The 23,808-nt window shown below is 40.2% G+C and overlaps 1 protein-coding gene across 4 annotated transcripts in view; it reads right to left on the bottom strand.

The window, feature by feature from the left end:
• The window catches only part of SAMSN1 (SAM domain, SH3 domain and nuclear localization signals 1), a 141,358-nt gene that overhangs the window by 83,417 nt on the left and 34,133 nt on the right, over positions 1-23,808 (bottom strand). For 3 of the 4 annotated variants that reach the window (XM_075117635.1, XM_075117632.1, XM_075117648.1), the window contains 4 exons: positions 23,637-23,774; positions 8,534-8,574; positions 6,206-6,243; positions 2,136-2,222 (listed from right to left, as the gene is read on the bottom strand). In XM_075117635.1, the coding sequence (XP_074973736.1) occupies positions 2,136-2,222; positions 6,206-6,243; positions 8,534-8,574; positions 23,637-23,774 (304 nt within the window). Of the gene's footprint in view, positions 1-2,135; positions 2,223-6,205; positions 6,244-8,533; positions 8,575-19,487; positions 19,630-23,636; positions 23,775-23,808 lie in introns of those variants that run through there. The other variant, XM_075117641.1, reaches the window with a different exon arrangement.

The following is a 23,808-nucleotide window of genomic DNA, read 5'->3' as shown; positions in this document are numbered from 1 at the left end:
GTACAATGACCACTTTAGGTCCTGCTGCATCTCTAGCCACCTTTGTTGCCCTTCTCTGGATTCTTGCAGTTAGGAAATATGACAAGATCATTGCCCTGCAATCTCTCCCTCAAGAAACAATCCAGCCAAAGGAAATGGGAATTTTGCCTGAATGAGGAGGAGTCTGTAGCTGCATACTTTAAAATATTACAAACAGTGCTCAGAACTGCCTGCAAAAATGCAGAAATGGGTGCAATAGGTTTTCATTTAAAATCCTAAACCTTGTTATTCTCCCTTGATCAGTCAATCCATAGAACTTATCCTTTTGCAAAGAGGATGTAAGGGGAAGGAGTGATAATTTACCATCTCTAAGTCCCATACAGACCAAACAGGTTTTGTGAGAAGGAACTATGCAGGGGTTGGGAAAGGGGAAATAAAATTCAGTCTCCAGGCCATGGGCAGGGCAAGGAGCAGCCACACGGATGCTCCATGGCTGCTGACCCAAACCCATGAATAGGAACTAGAGTAGGGGCTGCAAAACTTGTGCATCCCTCTGTGGGTGAGTTTTGTTGATACTGGGTCCACCAATAATGACTTCCAAGGCTTATGGAGAGCCCAGTTCTGCTGGGTATAGAGAAAGTGGAGTCCCACCGCATGCACACATCACAACTGTCTATCCCCATTGCCACAGAACTATGGCCCATAGTCTTTATTGGGTGAAGTATCCCATTGACTTCACTGGTGCTACTCACATAAGTAAAGTTACCCACTGTGACCCAGGAAGCCCCCAGTGCCAACTGAAAGAAGGCAAACCATACCATATCTCACATTAGGCCTGACATACTCATTGCCCCAACTCACTGTTCTCATAATCTATGAGCTGTCATGTAAGGTACCATACGCAAACTGGTGACAAGCTGGCCATTAATATTATCGTGTGATGTATAAAGAACTATAAATGCGTGTGGGGAAAAAATGTTCTTAAAAGGCATTTTGCAAGCTGTGCATAAGCCCAGGCTGTCCTAGAGAAAGGAAAGTTGTTTCGCCTGTTTCCCTGTGTCTTCAATGTACATTGAGCCAGGTAATATTGCAGAGAACAATGAAAAGTACATCTGCCGACAGGCTAAACAAAGCCATCAAGCTAAACAAGAGGGATGGGAAAACTGCTTAACAATCACAACAGCAGATAAGCCTGCACCCCCAGGAAGCCTTCCTGGCTCTTGAATCAGAGACAATAGACTTTGGGAAATGTAAGTGGAAGCAGAGAGCCATTTTGGCATCCACCATCTCGGGGACACAAGAGGCCAGAGCTCTTGTAATCTGAGAAAGATGGATCCTTCAGCTGAGGGGGGGTTGAAGTCTCTGCACACTGACTATAGGTGAGAAATCTGTTTAGACAAAGATTGTAACCTGCGGAAGTTAAGTTTTAGGCACGAGAAAGTGTGTTTTGTTTTACTTGTAACCGTATCAGTGTCTTCTATTCTTATTTATAATCACTTAAACCTATGTGCTTTGTTTAAAAACGTATTGTTGTGTTACAAAACCATCTCCATGCTGTAAAAGATGTGGGTCTTCAGTTAATCTATCAGGCTGGTATATGTTCTGTCTCTTTGTAGGCTGTGAGCTTAACCTCTGTGAGGGTCCAGTGAGAGGGACTGGACACAGCAGGAACTCTGGGGAACTCGGGAATTGGGGTTCACTGATTGTTATTTGCAACACAAGGTTTGGACTGGCAGACTCCTGAAGATTTTGCTAGCAAGGCAGACAAGCTGGAGTGTCAGGAAGGAGAAACATAGCTTAGCAGCAGCAAAGCTCTCTCTTGCCATGGCAGTGTGGTAACGCAACCACTCACAGTTCTAGATGACCTGTGCAGGGCGTTACACTCGTACTCAGCTGTTTGCAGAACTGGGCCCCATTCATTGCATTGGGGGTGGGAACATGCTGTGACCCATAGACTACAGGGTGAATATCACCTAGAGTCTGTACTTTGTTTTATTTAAGCTACATTTTTTCTCTCTCATGGAGGATGTAAATCCAAAGACGGCTTGACAAATTATTTAGACAGATTATTGGTGAAAAATGAGAAAATTTTCTAGGTGCCCTTTAAAATACTTTGTGGAAAATGCAAAATCAGCTGAAATACGTTTAGCAATTACCTTCAAGCTGACAGTGCCTTTTGATGTACGAATCATTCGCAGGCTTCTTGGAATTCTGCCAAAGTGCGCCATTCACATTTTTCCTGTCTAGAGTAAAAGCATCGAAAACATTCACCTGCATTCATATCATATCTGTGAAATAACGGGAAAGTCTATACAATATTCTCAGAATGCAAATCAAAGAAGCTCAACAGTATACTGTAGCATCTGCTCAGAACATGGACATGAATAAATGGCTTTGCCAAAGTGGAAATTTGATGGATGGATTTTAGTGTGGCAGAGTTCAAATGCATCATCTATTGACATTGCCTGCAGCCTCATGTAACACTGTTTAAACATTATTTAAATTAGTTTTAATACTATAACCTCTGGTCTGAAGGCTTTGACATCAGCATTCTGTGGCTTTCCAGATATCTTTTTCTGGTGTAGGATTTATATAAATATTATTTAGATTTATAATGTAATGAACTAGTTAGTGTATATAAGCACCATTATTCCCTTTTGGATGGCATCAGAACTGCCCAAATGTGTATCCTGGGCACTATACTCCTAACACAGATGCCACGTTAGCTCAAATGGGAAAGGCCAGTGCTTTTGAAACAAGAAAATCACACTTCCCTCCCCATGGTAAGCTTCCAAGTGGCCACGGTGTGCAGCATATTGATAGCCACGATGCTCCTAGATGGCCGCAGACTTGTTACAATATACTGGGCCTCACCCTGCTATTCCCAGAGAATTTTCATTATGAAGGTATTAATTGGTTCCATGAAAATGACAGGAATCTGTTATAAATATGGAGCTGAATCCCGTAGTCCAAATAACATTGCCTTTTAGAAAAGCTTTCCTTATGTAAAGCTGCAGAATCAAGTCAACTATGAGCATATATGTTCTAAAATGGACATTAAATATGGGAGGCTGTAGAACGTTTCGAAATGGGGATTATTTATGACACTGCTAAGCAATTCTTCATCCCTAATTCAGTCAGGATACAAAAAAAGAATCCTGAATACATAACTACAAATTTTCAAAGACTACAGCATAAAATGAATTGCACCTAGCATGGGATATATCATGCAATAAGAAGAGGTTCTATAAATACATTTGGAGCAAGAGAAAGACAAAGGAAAGTGTAGGTCCATCACTTAGCAGGGAAAAGAGATCTAATAACAGATGACATCATGAAGGCGGAGATGTTTAATGCCTATTTTGCTTCAGTCTTCACTAAAAAGGTTAATTGTGACCAAATGCTTAACTCAATTAACATCAGTAAAAAGGCGAAGGAACACAAGCGAAAATAGGGGAAGAACAGGTTAAATAATATTTAGATAAGTTAGATGTATTCAAGATAGCAGCACCTGATGAAATTCATTCTTGATATGTAAGGAACTAACTGAAGCAATCTCTGAACCATTAGTGATTATCCTTCAGAACTCGTAGAGGATAAGTGAGGTCCCAGAAGACTGGAGAAGGGCAAACATAGTTCCTATCTTTAAAAAGAGGAGCAAAGAGACTCAAGAAATTATAAACAAGTCATCCTAACGTCAATACCTGGAAAGATACTGGAACAAATTATTAAACAATCAATTTGTAAGAACCTAGAGGATAATAGGGTGATAAGTAGTAGCCAACATGGATTTGTCAAGGATAACTCACAGCAGACTAACCTAATGTTCTTCTTTCATAGAGTTACTAGCCAACTGGATGCAGGGAAGCAGTAGAGGGAATATATCTTAATTTTAGAAAGGCTTTTGACATAGTCCCACATGACATTTTCATAAGCAAACTAGGGAAGGGTGGTTTAGATGAAACTACTGAGCAGGTTGGTGCACAGCTGATAGAAAGAACACACTCAGGGCATATCTACACTACTGTGCTACATTGGCGCAGCTGCGTCAGTGCAGCGCGTCTGGCGAAGACGTGTCATGCCAATGGGAGAGGGCTCCCCCATCGGCATAATTACTCCACTTCCGCGAGAGGTGGAAGCTATGTTGGCGGGCGAGCGTCTCCCGCTGACAGCGCAGTGTGGATACTGCTTTAAGTCGATGTTACTTAAGTCATTCCAAGGATGTCGTTTTCACGCCCTTGGGCAACATAAGTTACATCGACTTAAGCAGTAGTGTAGACCAGCCCTGAAAGAGCACTTATCCATCGTTTGCTGTCATATTGGGAGGGTGGATCTAGTGGGGTCCGACAGGGGTCAGTCCTGGGTCTGGTACTATTCAATATTTCCATTAATGACTTGGATAATGGAATGGAGTGTATGTTTATAAAATCTGCAGATGACACCAAGCTGGCAGAAGTTGTAAGCACTTTGGAAGATAGGACTAGAATTTAAAATGACCTTGATAAACTGAAGAATTGGTCTGAAATCAACAATATGAAATTCAATAAAGATAAGTGCAAAGTACTACCATTTAGGAAGGAAAAATCAAATGCACAACTGCAAAATGGGGAATAACTAGCAAGGCAGTAGTACTGCTGAAGAGGATCCAGGGGTTTAGTGGATCACAAATTGAATATGAGTCAACAATGTGATGCAGTTTTAAAAAAGGTTAATATTCCGGGGTGTATTAACTTGAGTGATGTATGTAAGACAGAGGAGGTAATACCCTATTTGGCACTGGTGAGACCTCAGCTGGAGCACTGTGACCAGTTTTGGGTGCCACGCTTTAAGAAAGATATGGGCAAATTGGAGAAACTCTAGAGAAGAGCAACAAAAGTGACAGGGTTAAAAACCTGACCTAGAGGAGAGATTAAAAAGACAGGATATGATTAGTCTTGAGAAAAAAGGACTGAGGGTGGAGGGGACCTGATAGTCTTCAAATATGTTAAGGGTCATTATAAAGAGGCTGGTGATCAATTGTTCTCCATGTCCCCTGAAGGCAGAACAAGTGGAAATCAGCTTAATCTGCAGCAAAGGAGATTTAGGTTAGATATTAGGAAAAACTTTCTAACTGTAAGGATAGTTAAGTACTGAAACAGATTACCAAGGGAGGCTGTGGGAATCCCTGCCACCGGAGGTTTTTATGAACAGGTGAGACTAACACCTGCCAGGGATGGACTGGGTATACTTAAGCCTGCCTCAGTGTGGGGGTATTGTCATTCCAAGCTGACCCAGCGCTCCCCCTTGTAGGCAGGTGTGGTGTTGCAGTCTAGCCCTCACTGTGTGTGAGAAAAAAACCCAAGTATCACAAGTACAGACAGACTGTTAGACACTAAAGAGCACCCCCTTTTGGAGGGCTGCACTTGCTAACAGAAAAGCCAATGTGTAAAAAAAACCTTTCATCCCAACATTTTAGCTCGGTGATGAGGTCATTCTTAGTCCATCTATCTCCCACCTGAGTCCGCTGCTCACCTCTATCCAGGCTCTTCCCTGGTGGGTCTCTTGGTTCTGGTCTTTGCCCCTGAAGTTAGTTGTCTTGCCTCTGCCAGATTAAGATCCTTTTCTGGAGTCAGGAATTGGGGGAGGTCTATCCACTGGGACTCTTCTCCACGGATAGTGGGTGTTACTTGCCAGCCCGGGCTTCCAGCCAGTGTCAAGGAGACACCCAGCCTTCTTGAATGCCTGCCAACTGCAGTCCTCTGTTTATAAGGCTCCCCTCTGTAGGAGCACCTCTTATAGGCTCCCCATTCGGGTGGGTTCCCCAGAAAGCTCACCCTATAGACTCTCTGCTCAGGCCCTCCTGGGAGCTCCCCTCCTCCGAAGCTTTCTGTCTCCCTTGGGAGTTCTCCTTTAACTTGAGCTTGGGTAACCATTAGTAGGTCCAGGGATTTGTTTACTCATCAGCCATTGGGGCAATCAGTTACCTTCAGTGGGCAGTCACAGGCAGACTGGGCCCTAACTCCTCATAAAGGGCAGCTGCCTTGTGATGGGGATGGACTAGCTGACCTCTTGAGCTCCCCTCCAGCCCTACATTTCTATGATTTTATTATATGCATTTTTCCTTCTTTGCTGGGGGCAGCGGGGTGGGTGGGTGGGCTACAACATCACGAAAAGCAAAACTAAGTCTTAACCAAATTTGACTTTGAGCAATTAGCACATACAGAAAATGGTTTAAAACGTTACTAACCAAATGCTTCATTTTCAGACATGGACTTCTGGATGGTTCTAAAAGAAATTAAAGAAATGTACCATTAGCTGCCATTTAGAGTTAACAAGTAAAATGAATTTATTCAAATACTGGTATTTTCAGACTAATTCTTCAAAGTAGTGTCTATGGATTTAGCTGTGCTACTCCCACTGGTTTTAACTGGAGTTACTCAGCTTTTTTCATACACACAATCACACACTCCATAACGGAGCTTTGAAAGTTTATAGATATTTGTTTTGCTAACCGTTATTTTTGGAGTCTCTTTCTGGAATGGAGAAATGTCAATAGTATATTAAGCAGTCTGTCAAGAAGACAGGAAGTGATATTTTTCCTAGAGATTATCAGAATCATCCCAGAGCTGTAGGCCTTTAGAAGCTTAAATTTGCTACCTTGCTAATGGACTGAACCAAAACCCTGGGTCTGAACAGAACTGACTTTAGGATGCCCAGAATCTGGGTCCAAATTTTGCACCTCAATCTCCTATCTAGTTTTTGTATACCTGTATTTGATACTAATATACCAACATACTTCACTAATTCTTTCCACATGCATCCATTTGCAGTCATTTTGCTTTATCCATCATCATTAGAAGTGTATACCAAGTTCAACTTAAAAAATAAATCACTCCGAATCAATATGATGATAGCCTGTGAATTAATTTTTTCCATCCTATCCACCTCCCCCATAATTAGTAATCTGTGAGCTGTACAACGTTCCACATAAAACAGACAATTTCTGATCCATCTGTGGTGATATTATTTGAGTATCAAGATGGTTGAATTGTTCATTATAAAATAATATTTATTCTAAAGTTAACCTTTTTTAGGTTGAATTAATCGATTTTCTTCTTACTTACTAATTATTTATAAGTATTGACCAAACTTCTGGACTTCCAGATTGCGAGTTGATCACAAAGTTTTGACTTGGATCATTCACTGTTTTATTGTATTGTATTGTTGATCACCTGGGTCATGTGTTACTGTTTCTATCCAGTGATACGAATTACTGAAAAAATTTAACCTTGTCCTAGTCTGCATTTCAAAGTTCTACCATATGTCAGTTAGGGGTGTGTTGTTTTACTGCAATGGTATTACCAGTAAAAGCTCTGTCGTGGACACAGTTTACCAGTATCAAGGTGATTTACACACTGATATAGTACTCCCTTTCCAGTACACTATAATCTATACGGCATAAAGCACATTTATACCAGTATAACTGCACCCATGCTAGGAGGGTTGTACCGCTTTAACTACCAGTACAGTTAAAGTAGACAACCCACATGGGAGTAACAAAAATCACAAACGATGCAGTAGCAATATATGAACAATCATTCATTCTAAAATGCATTACACCTTTGAAATTTGTGAACATTTTCACATGGTACTTATCAGAACACTGAGCAGCACCTAGTAGGACCTCACAAATCACAGCACACTTGTAAATCAGTATTCTTAGCATTTGACCAGATGTAGAGTAAGACCATTTGGCCAACATCATGAAGTTTTCCCTTTGTCTTTGAACACTTTGGTATCTGAATTTCTCAGCTATATTGGTTGGCAACACTTATTCTGAAGTTATTAGAGTCTACATTTAAAAAAAGCAAAAAATGCATACGGAGTCCATGGATTTTCATGTCTGTCATAGAGAGACAGATGAGCTCTCCTTCAAACGTGCCATTAGAGGAGATTTCATTTGAAAGAGACCTCTTTAGCAATGCAATAACCTGGATTCTTAAGCCAACAAAGAATTTTCAGTAAATTCCTCTACTAGCTCCTCACTATATTGTTAGTACTTACTGGTCATTAGCCCAAATCATAACATTGGCTCACATACGACATACTCAAACTATTCTGCTGTCACATGAACACTTTAGAAAATACAGTCTAGTTAATCCAAATCATTTTGCAAACTAATTTTTTATTTGGATTAAACACAACCAAAAAACTCCTTCAGAAGATTATTGGGTCAATGGTACAAACATGCTAGAAACTAGGTTACCACTTAAATCTTTCAGAAAAACAGACATATGGTTCAGGCATGTTCTGATTAACAAGGGCTCACTGCACTTGATTTTGGACGTCCTGGTTCCTTTATTTTGGAAGGAAGGATTTATGCCTATGAACAAGCAATGGTGAAAGAACTTTAGTAATGCATTTTGAGCTTGTGACTCACTTTCCAACTTGCAGTACCGTTAGATCATTGATACACTATTAATAATACACATAGAATTTATAATAAAAATGACAAGCTAGGAGGCACAGACAAAAATACTGACAATGTACAGAACTTGAAATGATCTCAACTTACTTTTTCTTCCTTGTCAGACTGTTCTCAAAATCAGAAAATTCCTTTAAAAAGACAGAAAAGCTGGTGTGAAAATGAAGAATGTTTAATCTACATATAATATTCTTCGTACAACATGTTATGAAAGGAGCTATCAGATTCTTTTCTATTTGTGTTTATTACATACTAGTATATAAAGTCTTAAATATTTTAGCTTAGGGAGTCACTGTACAATGGGAAAGATAGGTAGTCAAACTCTAGGTGGCTTGGTTTTCAGGGGCTTGAACATATACACCTCCTACTGAGTGCACAAGACTCTGAAATTGACACTTCCAAGTATAACATCTCTGAAAAATCAGCCCGCATTACCCTTATCAGCCAGCAAATGCCATATTTGCTGAACAATGTGATTCCTAGAAATATCCTCCTAAAAAGTACAAAATAACCATATGTGTTAGGAGGATATAGTAATTGCCTATTGCCATAGAATGTGGCTTTAGAAGGGAGCAGAAAGATGCAAGTTGTGGCATCTCTTATTACATGCATGGAAAAATCAGTGCATAAAAGACAACAAGAAACTCTTGGGGTGAATCTTCACTCTTTAAGTTAGTTGGACCCACCCTGGTCTTGAACTAAAGCTTAACTTCAGGAAAGGCCACAGAAGACAAGCTAGGATAGAACAGAATCTCTCATCAAAATATTATTTTGATACCTCTTTATCTAGAATGTTGGAAATATAAATCAATTTCATGTCTGTGTTGGAAGCACAAAATGAGGTAAAAATTCCTGTGATGTACCCTATTCCTACTGGGCACACAGTGATACATCCTAAAGAAGAAAAGTAATATATATATAACTTTACAGCTGTTTCCCCCCATACTTTCATTTTATTTTATTTCATTTAACCTTCTTCATATAATGGCATCAATGTTTTTATATTCTGATCAACACCATGGAATCTAAGCGTTTCATCCGTGACATTTAATATATTAACCTTCTGAAGGGTTTTACTATAGGAGGGGGCAATCCAAATGTGGAATTTATGTATTAAATATTTTGTTACACACTTTTCACGTCTCTTTTGAAAGGTGAGTTAAAAGGGAACGCTTTCATATAGATTGTGTGGGATTATATTAGCTGGAGTAGAAGGTTCTATTAATGTCCTGGCATTTTGATTATTATATGTGCCATTTTTAAAAGAATGTTTATGTATCTGGAGATTTGTTCACTGGTGCAATGCACAAATCAAAACATTAAACAATGTTCAATCTTTGCTTTGAAATACTGCATGCAATTTAAGATGAATGTGTTGTGGATTAAAGCACATTTCAGTCTTGGGATGCTCATATGAGGCTGTTCAATAGCGCTAAGAGAAACGGCTTCATTAAATTAGGCTCAGATCCTAACACACAGAAGTCCACATCACAAACGAGAATTAATGAATGCACTTTCAACTCAGGCAAGATCTAGAATTTAACCAGATAAAAGATTACCTTTTTTAATGTTCCAAATTTGCTACTTCATCACAGTACATATCGGGAAAAGATACTGTGTTCCACACAAAGTGCTATATGAAAGACTAGGGAAAGCTCACAGGTGTTAATTGTAATGCTTTTATGCTGCTGTCTCTGATAGAGGTGTAGACAAAACTCTGAAAAAGAACTGTTTACTCCCCCTCACTCCCCGTATATACAGTAAATCCAGAGAGGTTGACAGAGTAATGTATCTGAGAGATTCCTTTGGAGGCATGGTGCCAACAACTGCTGTAACATATCGAAACATTTTGATTTTTCAATAATGTTCATGGAAGAATTGTGTTTGGGTGTCAGAGACCTTAGGTCAATATTATTAAGGATAAAATGCCCTCCAAATCCTTAGGAGGTTTCTGCCTCGAGCTGAACTGCAGCTCTGCCTTTGCAGTCAACTGTCCTAAAAAGAACTTTGTAAACCAGAATCCATCTATTTGCTGTGATGTCAACTGAGAGACTATATTAACATGAGAGGCTCCTAATTCACTTGTTGGGAAATAAGGGAAGATTAATCCCAACTGAATATTTTGAGAATACTTGAAATTAGCTGGTCAGACTACACCAAACTTCAATTTATCCACCCACACAGAAATTAATTATATTAGTTAAAATTTATTGTATTATAATTCTAAAGAATTATTAATAAATTTGGATATTTTAAAGCCAGCAGTCTGACATAGAACATTCCTTCATTCTCCATTGGCACTGAACATGAAAATGTAGGTACAGATGTTTGTCTTGTGATTTCAGATCTATGCTTCAACAACGGTTTATTTAAATCTACCTAGATGTTTATATGTGGTTACATGGTTTTGCAGGTATGTTCATTGGACATACTGCAACAGTGACTAAATATTAAAGTGTGGACATCATCATCATCATCATGTTCCTATTACACCTCTGGCATTTAGGGCAGTGACGAAGCTCCTCCACTCCTGTCTGTTTCTGGCAAATCTTTCAGTAGTTCCCCAGCTGTGCCCCACATTTTTCAGCTCGGCTTCCACAGCTCTTCGCGATGTTGTTTTCGGGAAGCCTCATTTTCACTTGCCTTCAGGTGTCCATCTTATTGCTACTCTATGATAGAATCAGTTTCCATCCAAAGCACATGGCCAATCCATCTCCAGCGCCTCCTGGCAATGATGGTGCTCAGATCCTCTTGTTTGCACTGTGTCAATAGATCTTGGTTTGAGATTGTTCTGGCCCAAAAGATATGGAGGATTTTTCTGAGGCAGGTTGTATGGAATGAAGACAGTTTGGACCTGTCATACTTTCTCATTCCCCAGCATTCTGCACTATAAAGTAGTGTTGAAAGTATGCAGCTCTGATAAATCTTGAGTTTAGTTTTGGTATTGTATTTTGATGATTTCTAGACTGTATTTAAGCTCCTAAAGGTGTTTCTGGCTTTATTGATTTTGTTCTGGATTTCCTGGCTTGTTCCACCGTCCTGGCTGATGGCGCTGCCCAAGTACGTGAATGTTTCTATGTTGGTGGGAACATAATCCTCTATCTGAATTGGTGATGGTGAGGCAATATTAAAGGTCATGATATCTGTCTTATTATGGTTTATTTTCAGTCCAATTTGCTGGCTGAATGCGTTGAGTTGAGTCATTTTTTCTTGTATATGGTGTTGGGTATGTGATAGGAGAACGACATCATCTGCGAAGTCCAGGTCTTCGAGGGATGAGAAGAGTGTCCATTTAATGCCTCTTGGCTTGTCTTCTGTTGTACACCGCATTACTCAGTCAATGGCAATGTTGAAGAGGATTGTAGACATGACACACCCCTGATGTACTCCAGTTTTGACTTCAAAACTGAGTTTACTGTGATCAACACTGCATGAAAAGTTGAAATAAAAGCTTTTGATGACGTTGATTATAGGGAAAGGAATTCCATATGCCCACAGAATGTGTCATAGGCTGGTCCTGTGAATGCTATCAAAAGCCTTCTCAAAGTCTATGAAATGTATTTAGAGTTGCCATTGCCATTCTAAGCACTGTTCTATTATGTTTCATAGAATGAAGATCTGGTCTGTATATCCACTCCCCTTCCGAAAACCAGTTTGTTCTTTTCTAAGAACACTACCAACTGCCTCTGATATATGCTGGGCTATGATCTTACACAATACTTTGCTTGGCACAGATAAAAGTGTGATACCACGCAAGTTATTACAATCACTGAGAGTTCCTTTCTTTGGTATCTTCACTATAACCCCATTGGTTCACTCATCTGGCACTTTTTCCCTTTTCCAGACTGATGTAAATAGAGGGGCAAGGATAGATGCTGCTAATTTAGGATTTACCTTGAACAATTCTGCATTCAAGTTATCCTTGCCAGGAGCTTTCCCATTTTTTAAGGATTTGATGGCTTGAATGGTCTCTTCCTTAGTTGGGGTGTCTGTGCTGATATCAAGATCTTCTTCTGCCTCCTGGATGTTTGCTTCCCCTGTAGGTGGCTCCCTGTTTAGCAATTATTTGAAAAGCTCTGTCCAGCGCATTTCTTGTTCTTTTTTGGTTGTTAGTAGGTGGTCTTGTTTGTTCCGGATGAGAGTATTTGTTGGTGTCTGCCGTTTACCACTGATAAGCCGCGTCATCTTGTAGACAGTTCCTTTTTGACCACGAGCAGCTGCACCCTCTGCTTGTGTTGACAGATTATCAATATAATACTAGGTTTCAGAGTAACAGCCGTGTTAGTCTGTATTCGCAAAAAGAAAAGGAGTACTTGTGGCACCTTAGAGACTAACCAATTTATTTGAGCATGAGCTTTCGTGAGCTACAGCTCACTTCATCGGATGCATACCGTGGAAACTGCAGCAGACTTTATATACACACAGAGAATATGAAACAATACCTCCTCCCACCCCACTGTCCTGCTGGTAATAGCTTATCTAAAGTGATCATCAAGTTGGGCCATTTCCTGCACAAATCCAGGTTCTCTCACCCCCTCATCCCCCTCCCAAAAACCACACACACAAACTCACTATCCTGCTGGTAATAGCTCATCCAAAGTGACCACTCTCCCTACAATGTGCATGATAATCAAGGTGGGCCATTTCCAGCACAAATCCAGGTTTTCTCACCCCCCCCCCCACCCCCATACACACACAAACTCACTCTCCTGCTGGTAATAGCTCATCCAAACTGACCACTCTCCAAGTTTAAATCCAAGTTAAACCAGAACATCTGGGGGGGGTAGGAAAAAACAAGGGGAAATAGGCTACCTTGCATAATGACTTAGCCACTCCCAGTCTCTATTTAAGCCTAAATTAATAGTATCCAATTTGCAAATGAATTCCAATTCAGCAGTTTCTCGCTGGAGTCTGGATTTGAAGTTTTTTTGTTTTAAGATAGCGACCTTCATGTCTGTGATTGCGTGACCAGAGAGATTGAAGTGTTCTCCGACTGGTTTATGAATGTTATAATTCTTGACATCTGATTTGTGTCCATTTATTCTTTTACGTAGACTGTCCAGTTTGACCAATGTACATGGCAGAGGGGCATTGCTGGCACATGATGGCATATATCACATTGGTGGATGTGCAGGTGAACGAGCCTCTGATAGTGTGGCTGATGTTATTAGGCCCTGTGATGGTGTCCCCTGAATAGATATGTGGGCACAGTTGGCAACGGGCTTTGTTGCAAGGATAAGTTCCTGGGTTAGTGGTTCTGTTGTGTGGTATGTGGTTGCTGGTGAGTATTTGCTTCAGGTTGCGGGGCTGTCTGTAGGCAAGGACTGGCCTGTCCTCCAAGATTTGTGAGAGTGTTGGGTCATCCTTCAGGATAGGTTGTAGATCCTTAATAATGCGTTGGAGGGGTTTTAGTTGGGGGCTGAAGGTGACGGCTAGTGGCGTTCTGTTATTTTCTTTGTCAGGCCTGTCCTGTAGTAGGTAACTTCTGGGAACTCTTCTGGCTCTATCAATCTGTTTCTTTACTTCCGCAGGTGGGTATTGTAGTTGTAAGAAAGCTTGACAGAGATCTTGTAGGTGTTTGTCTCTGTCTGAGGGGTTGGAGCAAATGCGGTTGTATCTGCTCTCATAAGGCATTTGACCTCCCGGTTTGCCTTGCTATACTGCTCGTATTTGTCCTTTAGCTTCTGGGATTTTGTGTCTAAAACTTTTTTCTTCAGGGCTCGTCTGGTTTCTGTGGTGTTCCATGTGCTGGGTGTAATCCACTCCTTCTTTCTCTTCTGCCTGAAGCTAGGCTTCACTGCTCTGTTTATAAATTGCTGTTACTTTGTCCCACTTCATCCGCATTCCCCTTCTCTTCATCAAGGTCTGCAAGTGCTTGAAACCTGTTCTTTAACTGCAGAACAAAGGCTTTCTGTATTTCAGGGGACTTTAGCTTGTCAATATCATAACGTCTATGTCCCTTGTTTGGTGGACCCACACGTCTCAGTTTTAGCTTGATGGAGGCTGTCACAAGGTGGTGGTCACTGCCAACATCTGCACCCCTTCTCACTTCACATCTGTCAGTGAGCGTCACCATTTGCCATTGATTGTGATATGGTCAGTCTGGTTCTTAACTTATCTTAAAGTATGGTAGTGGTCTGAAAAAGACCATGTAAAAATTGCACCAACTTACTGAACAGACCTGTTTCTTGTCATGGCTGAGTCAGACTGGCTTACTTTAGGAACAAAAATAAATAATTATTGTTTGCACTGCAAAATCAATGCAGCTGTGGAAGGGAGCTGGATTCTCACCAGCACATGAGCAAGATTTCTGGCTATATTCTAATTGCAGAATCTTTATTATTGGTGATATATGAGGCACAAAGAACATAACTTGATTTTCAGATTCCAGAGTTTGCAGGGTTGGCAATTAGAAACAGCATATTTTCACTTGCAAATGAAGCAAATACAATGGAGAAGTCTTTGAGAGAGCCTGTAGGAAACTGCGTGGTGTCACTTTTACAGTCCCTTTTCAAAACAGAGTCTCATTTAAAATCAAACAAACAAATTTGAAGATAAAAATTTGAGGCAGATATTATATTTTTATTTACTATATAAATTAAATCAGTATTATAAAAAAGCTGTAATGTGTATTCCTGTAAATGCTGAAATCTTCATGGCCAGTGAGTACAATCCTCCCTGAGTTTTCTACATAAATTCCTCGCACACATGACCTCAAAGCATTTTTTTATGAATAAAGCCCTTTCTTACATGCTTTCATTAAATAATTCTGAAAGGAGGACACTATAACCACTGAATTTTTAAAAAGGGGGGTTCCTCTGATGCTTACTAGTTAACAAACACCTGGCACAGCTTGATTCCTCTGGAGTTGTGATGAGAGTGGTGATCTGTTTAGGCAACTAGCTCTCTCCCTAATGCCTCTGAAATCCAATGCCAATTATAATATTGCAGATTAACGAAGGTATAATGATAAATTGTGAGTTTTCTGGCAATAATTCTGAAAGGCTGATAAGTTATTTGGCACTTTTCTGATATACTGGGCAGTCTATCATATCATGGTCAGTAGCTGACGAACTTGTGGAACTCTAGAGATTCTTGGCGATTGCGAGCTGACAGAAAATATATGAAAAAAGTCTTTGTGATGAAAACATTCTCAAAGGGCTTAAGAAATAAATCAGCTGATCAGGTATGACAGTAAGACACTAAGCTATAGAAGGTACTGGTAATACGGAACAACAGATTCATCACTAATAAGTAGGGCCCTACCAAATTCTCGGCCGTGAAAAATGCGTCACGGACCCTGAAATTTGGTCTTTTGTGGGCTTTTACCCTATACTATACAGATTTCATGGGGGAAACCAGCATTTCTCAAATTGGGGGTTCTGACCCAAAACGGAGTTGCATGGGGATTGCAAGGTTATTTTAGGGGGGTTGCAGTATTGCCACCCTTACTTCTGTGCTGCCTTCAGAGCTGAATGGCTGGAGAGTGGTGGCTGTTGGCCAGACACCCAACTCTGAAGGCAGCGCCCTGCCACCAGCAGCACAGAAGTAAGAGTGGCAATACCAGACCATGCCACTTCTGCGTTGCTGCCTTCAGAGCTGGGCTCCCGGCCAGCAGTTGCCGCTCTCCAGCTGCCCAGCTCTGAAGGCAGCGCCGCCACCAGGAGCAGCACAGAAGTAAGGGTAGCAGTATCACAACCCCCCCCTACAATAACATTGGAAACCCCCACAACTCCTTTCTCAGTCAGGACCCCTAGAATTACAACACTGTGAAATTTCCCATTTAAATAGATGAAATCACGAAATTTACCATTTTAAAAATCCCATGAGCATGAAATTGACCAAAGCGGGCTGTGAATTTGGTAGGGTCCTACTGATAAGATACCCATTATGATCCCCTCCCACTTTAACCTCAGTTACCCATCAGTGGCCAGATACCATTTCTGAAAAAGAAACTCAGTAAGTGACATTCAGGCCCCCTTCACCTTTGCCATTCATACACATGCAAAATAACACTGAAACAACTTTTAGTTCCTTATTGCTGCAGCGCCCAGAGCTGTGCAGTCGGCGAAGAGAGCCGCACAGTTAGCAGGCCATTCCCCTGACAAACTTACAGTTGAAAGACACAGCAGGTACAACGGAGCATAACACAATACAAAACAAACACAGAACCATGTGGGAGCATTCTAGTCAGAATGCTTCACAGGCTGGGTAGGTCTTTAGAAGTTTGCAAAGGAAGCAAGCATGGGTATATGCCCCTAACTCTTTCCCCTGAAACACCACGTACGTGGCTTCAATTAGCAGAGGAACTCCACAAGTTTTGCCACAACAGATCCACATCTGGGGCAGAATGTGGCAGCACAACTACAATCATAACACTTATTATGGCAGACAAGACTCCCACAAGAAAAGAATTATGCAGTGTTTAAAAACGGCGGGGGGGGGGGAGGGGAGTTAACTCTTACAAGGTTCAGGTGACTTTTTAAATGTATTTAGCTTTATACAAAAGAGAAAAAAGGGAGAATGCTCTACCACCACCCCCCGTCTTTTAAAGTGAAGGGCATCAAGATGGAGCTCTTCTTCTGGCCACAGCTGCAGCAGTATGGCAATGTACGGAGAGAGGTGGTCCCTCAAATAGAAACACTTTGACTCCAGGTCGTCTCTTTTTAAGAAGGTTCATGCAGGGATAACACATAATGTGGGCTCTGCTAGGCCCCAGTTCAGCACAGCACTTAAGCACATGCACAAGTCCCTCCCTATTCAGCAATGCAGTTAAGCACCTGCATTGCTGAATAAAGATGGACTCCTGAAACAAAGCACTAGAGATGTAAAAATGCTCAGAAGTTATCAAGCTTAGGGGAGCACCCCGTAGAATGGAACTGAGTGATGTAATTTAAAATGGGGGGGAAGTACAAATGGGCTCAGTTAATAATCTTAATGGCTGCATATAAATTGCAAGATGAGTAACTCACATGCTAGAAATAGCAAATAAGATTACACATAGCACATAGGCCTTAGCTGCATTTTTTCCACAGGCCTTACAGCTAAATCGTCATCACTAATCTCAGTTTCCATTTCCAGAGACTATTTTATAAATAACCATGTTGATTCTGCAGCCAACACAGTGACACAACTAAAAATAATGGCTGGATGCTAACTACTGAACTGAATATTCCTTAAAAAACAAAACAAAATAACCCCCACAACAAGCTGTTTAAATGTCTCATTAATACCTGGTGACTATGCAATTTTTTAACTGATATAGCAGCATTTTTATCTATGCCGAATTTTAATGAGGTGAAACATAAGTGAATCAGCTCTAAAATATTCCATTTAGGGAAACTGAAACATGTGACAAGGGTGGGTGAGGGCTGAAATGGTGGATTATTCTGATTACCGTTGTGCATGGATTTTTGTGGAGAATCTATGTGTGCTGTAAAAACCCCACTAAGCAATGTGCACAATGTTTTGGTGCAATTTCTGCAGATTAAAATCTTGGATTTTCTAATGGACATGAACTGTAAATCCCATCTGTTTCTCTAGTCTGGCTCAGTCAAAAGTTTTATGTCAGGAAGGTTGATTATTTTCATTTAGTCAAATAATGAAGACAGCCTGATTTAATCCCACCGAATCAAGGGGGAGGAGGGGAGAAAGAGAAAAAGGCAGAAGAGGTTCAACTGTCACACTATCCTTTAATTCTCACTCTTGTGCTTTTGTAATGTTTCAATACAGAGTTTGATGTTGTGACTGTCTCTATAGATGTACCACCTAGTGGATAAGCTCTGTTAGGTGTCCTCATTACATTAAGAGTTTATATATCATACATGTTACAATGTTATAGGTGGGCACAAACCTATGAAGAAAAGTAATTTTAATTTTGAATTTGCTTTGCGAAGTCCAGCTCCTAGAACATAAGTATCAGTATGACCAAAAACATTAGCATGGTTGTCACTAATTAGCACCATGGCTAACAGGCTCAGGTGAGGGGGAAAAGACTGAATGAACATGGAGACAGAAATATTATTACATTACAAGAATAATCATGTTTAAAGAGGGTTATGTAACATAGTTGTGACCAAATTTTTTTTCTCTTTTCCGTAGAGGCGAAAAATAAAATGCCAGAGCCGTCTTAAAGAACCATTTATTTGCAGACACTGGCAGATAAAGCCTCATCTAAAACTTGGTTCTCTTGTGTACATATTATTTTTGCTGGTCATGCGCATAAATCAACAGTATTATACTCAGTTTATTAGAATCTGATTAATTAGATTCTTCTCTGGTTAGACTACAGCTATGTTTCACAATCACATTTAAACATTTTCTAGAGTAGATATGACCTTAGTGATAGAAGTGGTTCCATCTGGTCAAGCCTGAAGTGCATTGACAGGGTAGATAGGGGAAGCTTGCATTCTTACCTTTGCTGTACTCCGTAATGTCAATTGATTTCTGCGCCTTTTTCAGATAAAAGGTTTCTATTCTGTGCCCATCTGTTTTGGGCATACACAGAGGATTTCAGTCTCCAGGGATCTGTTTTCACTTATGTACAGTGGTAATGTTATCTGATAGCAGTGTTTCTCAACCAATGGGGCATTGAAAATGTTTTTCCAATCTAAAGCAAAGAAAATTTCGATCCCCTCTTCCCCGCATACACCCTTACTCTTCAAGAACAAGTATTCTCCATCAACTTCTCAAAACACATGTAGGTTATGTTTCTGCTTATTGTTATCTTTGATACATTTTTTATTCTGACTTATATAGAAAACATAAGAAGGTCAAAAAAAGAGTTTACCTCAAATAAGGGGTTGCCAACCTGAAAATGTTAAGGAAACACTGTCCTATACAATATAAATTAATAATAGTAGAAGGACATTGGGTATTGGGAATAAAAACAGACCTTCATAACTATATTATTTTCATAGGCAGACTCCATGGACAGGGTCCTATAATATTCAAAAGGTGTTATTACTCTCAAACACCACACTTGTTGCATTCAGAGGCCAAAAGTGGAAACTTAATTGTAACATCTGGATGCTCAGCATCTTACCTCACGGGTATGCTTCTTCTGGACATGTGCACAGAGCACCCAAATAGCTAACTTAGGGTCCAATCCTGTGAGAAGTTGAGTTCCTTTAACTGCTTTCATTTCATGGGAGCTCCGTACCTCAAAAGATCAGGTCCTTCATAATCTGTATGGCATTTTTATATGAATATATACATATTACTACAGGCGTGCTGTCTAATGAATCTCCTGGGAAGATAAATGAAATCAAAAGAACAGTGAAAGAAACACTTTGGGTCAAATTCAGCAGAACTGCCAGAGGGATGTGTAAATTATACCTCCTTGTGCCTGCCAAGCCCTGTTCACCTCAAAGGTAATTCACCTGTGATGGTGAGGATACCACTACTACGTTCCATTCACCAGGAGTAGAAGCAGCTTTAATTTGCGTCAGGGCTCCACAGGAGCTCTGCCAACAGGAGGAATTGCAAAAACGCACTTCTTAGTGCTCTGGCCACTCCATCTGTCAAACCAGCACTGTCCTTTGTACAGATAGTACTGATCCCTTATACCCCTCCACCAGCATAAGTAAATCTGCTTTGCAGTGTCATCACCCAGTAGATTTTTGGCCACAAGGTACTTATGCAAAGGTTTATGCTGGCATAAACCCTAAATGAAAGCAGCACTCTCCCTCCTTGCACAAAAGCAGCTCTGACTTCTCTTTATTCTTTGAGTGGATTTTCTAAACACAATTTATTTTGCAAAGCCACAGATAGATAGTGTTTATGATTGGGAGAGCATTGTTAGGCAGGAAAGGAGAGATTACCAAAACACATTAATACTAAGTAGAAATGTTTGTCATAGCCCTGATGATATATTATACCAATAATACACCAACCTTGAAGGATTAAAAAAGGCAACATATTATTTGGGAAAGAAAAAAAATCCAAACAATTTATTTAGTGTGTTTACATTTCAAGGACTCCTTTTTAAAGCAGAAATGTAAAGGCTTTTCTCAATTGCCATAGGTTATAAAAACACATGCAAGTCTACTTTTACTCTTAAAAAAAGGCACTTTATAAGAAACAAAGAGCAGCGGAAAGAATGACACCATATTCACCAGTGCCAGGCTTCACTGATATGGAAAGTCTGGATAAACCTAAGCCTCCCTTTGCAAAGGAAAATTCCTCTGTACAATTAAGTTCCACCCATCTTCTGCATTACAGTCCCTAGCAAGGAATGTACTCCCAAATTTTAACAAGATGGTCACTGAAAAATTGCTGCCTTTCTCAATGATACCTGTGGCATTACCTAGGTGTCCCCTCCCGCACAAACACCAAAACACCCTATCTGTTTCTATGGCTTCTGCTTGCAGCCATGCTTCCCCTGCCTTCCTTTACCTTTCCTGTTAGCTAATCGCTTCATGCCTTCCTTCCTCACCTTTCCTGCCCTAAATACTAAATTCGTACAAATATAATCAAAATATCCAAACCTCTAAAATCCACCCCCAAATTATTTAAAAAATAATCATGAGCTATACTTGGCACTTGCAAACAATCCCTCTTGTTCCCTCTGTTGATGTGTTATGTCCTTCTCCAACCCTTTGTTTTGTGTTTTTAACCCACGAGGCAGGGACTGTCTCTTACTTTAGCTTTGTACAGTGCCTAGCGCTATCAAACCCAAAACTTGGTTAGGCCTCTGGGCACTGCTGGAATACAAACAACAACAAGCTGCATCATCTCACAGCCTCTGATGGTCGAGTGGTTGGTTGTACAGGAAGCATGATGACTTGTTGGTAGACTGGATAGTCAGTTAGGGAATGGTTCCTCTTTGAGTCATTATGTGGTTAAATCTTCTTTGACTGCTGCTGGCATCCCCTAGCTGGAGTGGGATGGGGTGACTCTCAGCTGGTCAGGTGGGAAAACAGGACTAAGGCTCCAAGTAGCCTGTGGCCCTTATAATGATTAAAAAGGTATTGAGTCATGGATTTTATCAGTAAACAACCTCCTTCTGCATTTTCTGGTGTTGACCCTCTGTGAAACTGGAGCCATTCTGCCTTCACATAATCACCAGATGCAATGCAAATGTCTTTGGAAGAAGCCAGGATGAAGGGAGAAAAGTACCACTAATTCATTTTAATTAGAAGAGAGTCTGGGCTGAGATTGATAACAAGAAAGAAGAGAAGAAGAATGGAAGATGGATCCAGGTGGGTGGGGGTGGAGAAGACTGCCTACTGCAATGCTAACCTTAGGTCCACAGACTAAGTCTGGCCAATCTGTCTCCACAATTCGTAGATCACTGCTAACCTCAGGCCCAGTCTTGCAAATTTCCATGCTAATCCACTGTCAAATGGTAGGTAGGATACATGCAGGATTAACTCTTTGCGGGATCATGTCCCTTGTTTGGCTACCCTTTGTTGTGACTTCAATCTTGGCCACACACAGTGGCACAGTGACCTGAATTTCAAGAGGCAGCTGAAATATATTCATACTAATGTCATGCACAGTTTGAAAATAACATCTGTTGATTCATACTGGACACAGTCAACATATTTTATTTTAATCTTACAGCCAAGCATTGTGCAAATAGTTTACTGCATGTGCGCTTATTGGAGAAATAATCCAGGTCTGGTAATAGATTTGGTGGCTTTGCTGAATTTCAGAAAGCCTCTGGTTACAGTCACCCTGATTTTATTCATAATAAATATATAGCAACAGTTTACATTTACCTCATGTCTTTCATCCCTAGTGTACCCAAGAATGCTTTACTAACTAGTCAACCTGTCCAAAATGGAGCTACCTTTGGGGTGGAGAGAAACAACTACTCTATCCACAACGCAAGAGTAGGAATATTAACCTGATTCTTTCCTACGCTTAACTATAAAAATCACTAATCTTACACAAAGAGAACCTGAATTTTTTTCCACTCTGTTCTATTTTCTGTCTTCCGATTCACAGCATTAATAAATGCAGCTATTTTAGAAGGCACATCTTTCATAAGGCATGTAAATAGTGAGCCTAATTCCAACTTTGTTATTATTATCTCTCTCCTCTCTGCTATGCCAAAGTCTTAGGTTGTATTAGTTTTCTCTTGTTATTTATACCTCATGCTAATTTGCAATCCCAAAAGACTTCCTTAACATACCAACATTTCTGACTTTGCAAATCAATGTACCATACGTAAAGCTGGTTGAGAAATTATTTCCCCCCTACAAAAATTTTAACTTTTTTTTCCGTTTTTGCTCAAATTTTTCTTCAGGTTTATTATTTATTTATTTTTTAGGGTTTTGGAAAACCTGGAAGATGCTAATGAAAACAGATTGTGTGTGTGTGTGAAAATCTCCATTAAGTCATTTTCCATTGGCTTTTTAATGGAAATTTTGTACTGGAAATGTAATGGAAAGTAAAACAACTCTAACCATGTGATTCTTATATTGAAATCCAAATACTGCTACAGTCTGTTCCCTAGTTCACTGGTGATCTGTGCTTTTGGAAATACACAGTAGAAAACTCAAAGATTCTAGCAAACTTCTCACACGTGATCTTTTTATGAATCCATACTCATTCCAATGTACATATATTAATATGCTGTATGTTAGAAATATAGCCTTGTTAATGGGTTAATATTTGTTTTTTTTTCCTCCTTTAGCATCCTTTTAGGGAATCCTTTTTTGCTCAACTTCCTGCTCTCCATTTTAATTATACAGTGAATCCTTTCATTTTACCATATAATTCCTTCCCCACCTTTAATTATTTTTACTACTAAATGGGAATCACATACTTTGCCCATAAAATAATTTTTCCATAGACCCCTCTCAATCTCTCTTCTTATATGGTTTTAGTCTGTGGTTATATTGTATGTCCTTCTATATAATGGATACTTAATTATAAAGGGCTCATTGACATCCCTGGAAGAACTCCCATTGACTTCAATGGATTTGGATCATGTCCAAAGTGCTACAGAGCCCAGGACCTGTTTTTAGGGTCCTATTTGTAAGACTGGACAGCACTCATTTCATCTATCTCGCAAGCACGAAGGTCTGAGAAAAACCTTAGTAGGATGTTGGTAGGTTCCAAGGAGTGTAGATATGTAAAATTTGAGGCTGAGACAACAACGCTGGCTCTGTTGGAAAGCTCAGACAAGAAAAATAATGGTCTGGAGGAAAGTGCATGGGGCACTTCACTTATTTTCACTCACCAAAGACAGAGATCTGTCTGGAGGTCCACATTTCACATAGGGGCTCAGTGGAGTGCTAGCTCTGCTGCTAATGCTAATGGTCTCATTGGGGTCTTTGTGCTCTTGGACTGGTTCATACAAGCTGTCCATGGATCCTTCCTGAAATACAGAGATGCACATATCATTAGCTGTG

The sequence above is a fragment of the Caretta caretta genome, chromosome 1, assembly GCF_965140235.1.
Source record: "Caretta caretta isolate rCarCar2 chromosome 1, rCarCar1.hap1, whole genome shotgun sequence".
Lineage (NCBI taxonomy): Eukaryota > Metazoa > Chordata > Testudines > Cheloniidae > Caretta > Caretta caretta.
This window is presented reverse-complemented; position numbering and strand designations above follow the sequence as displayed.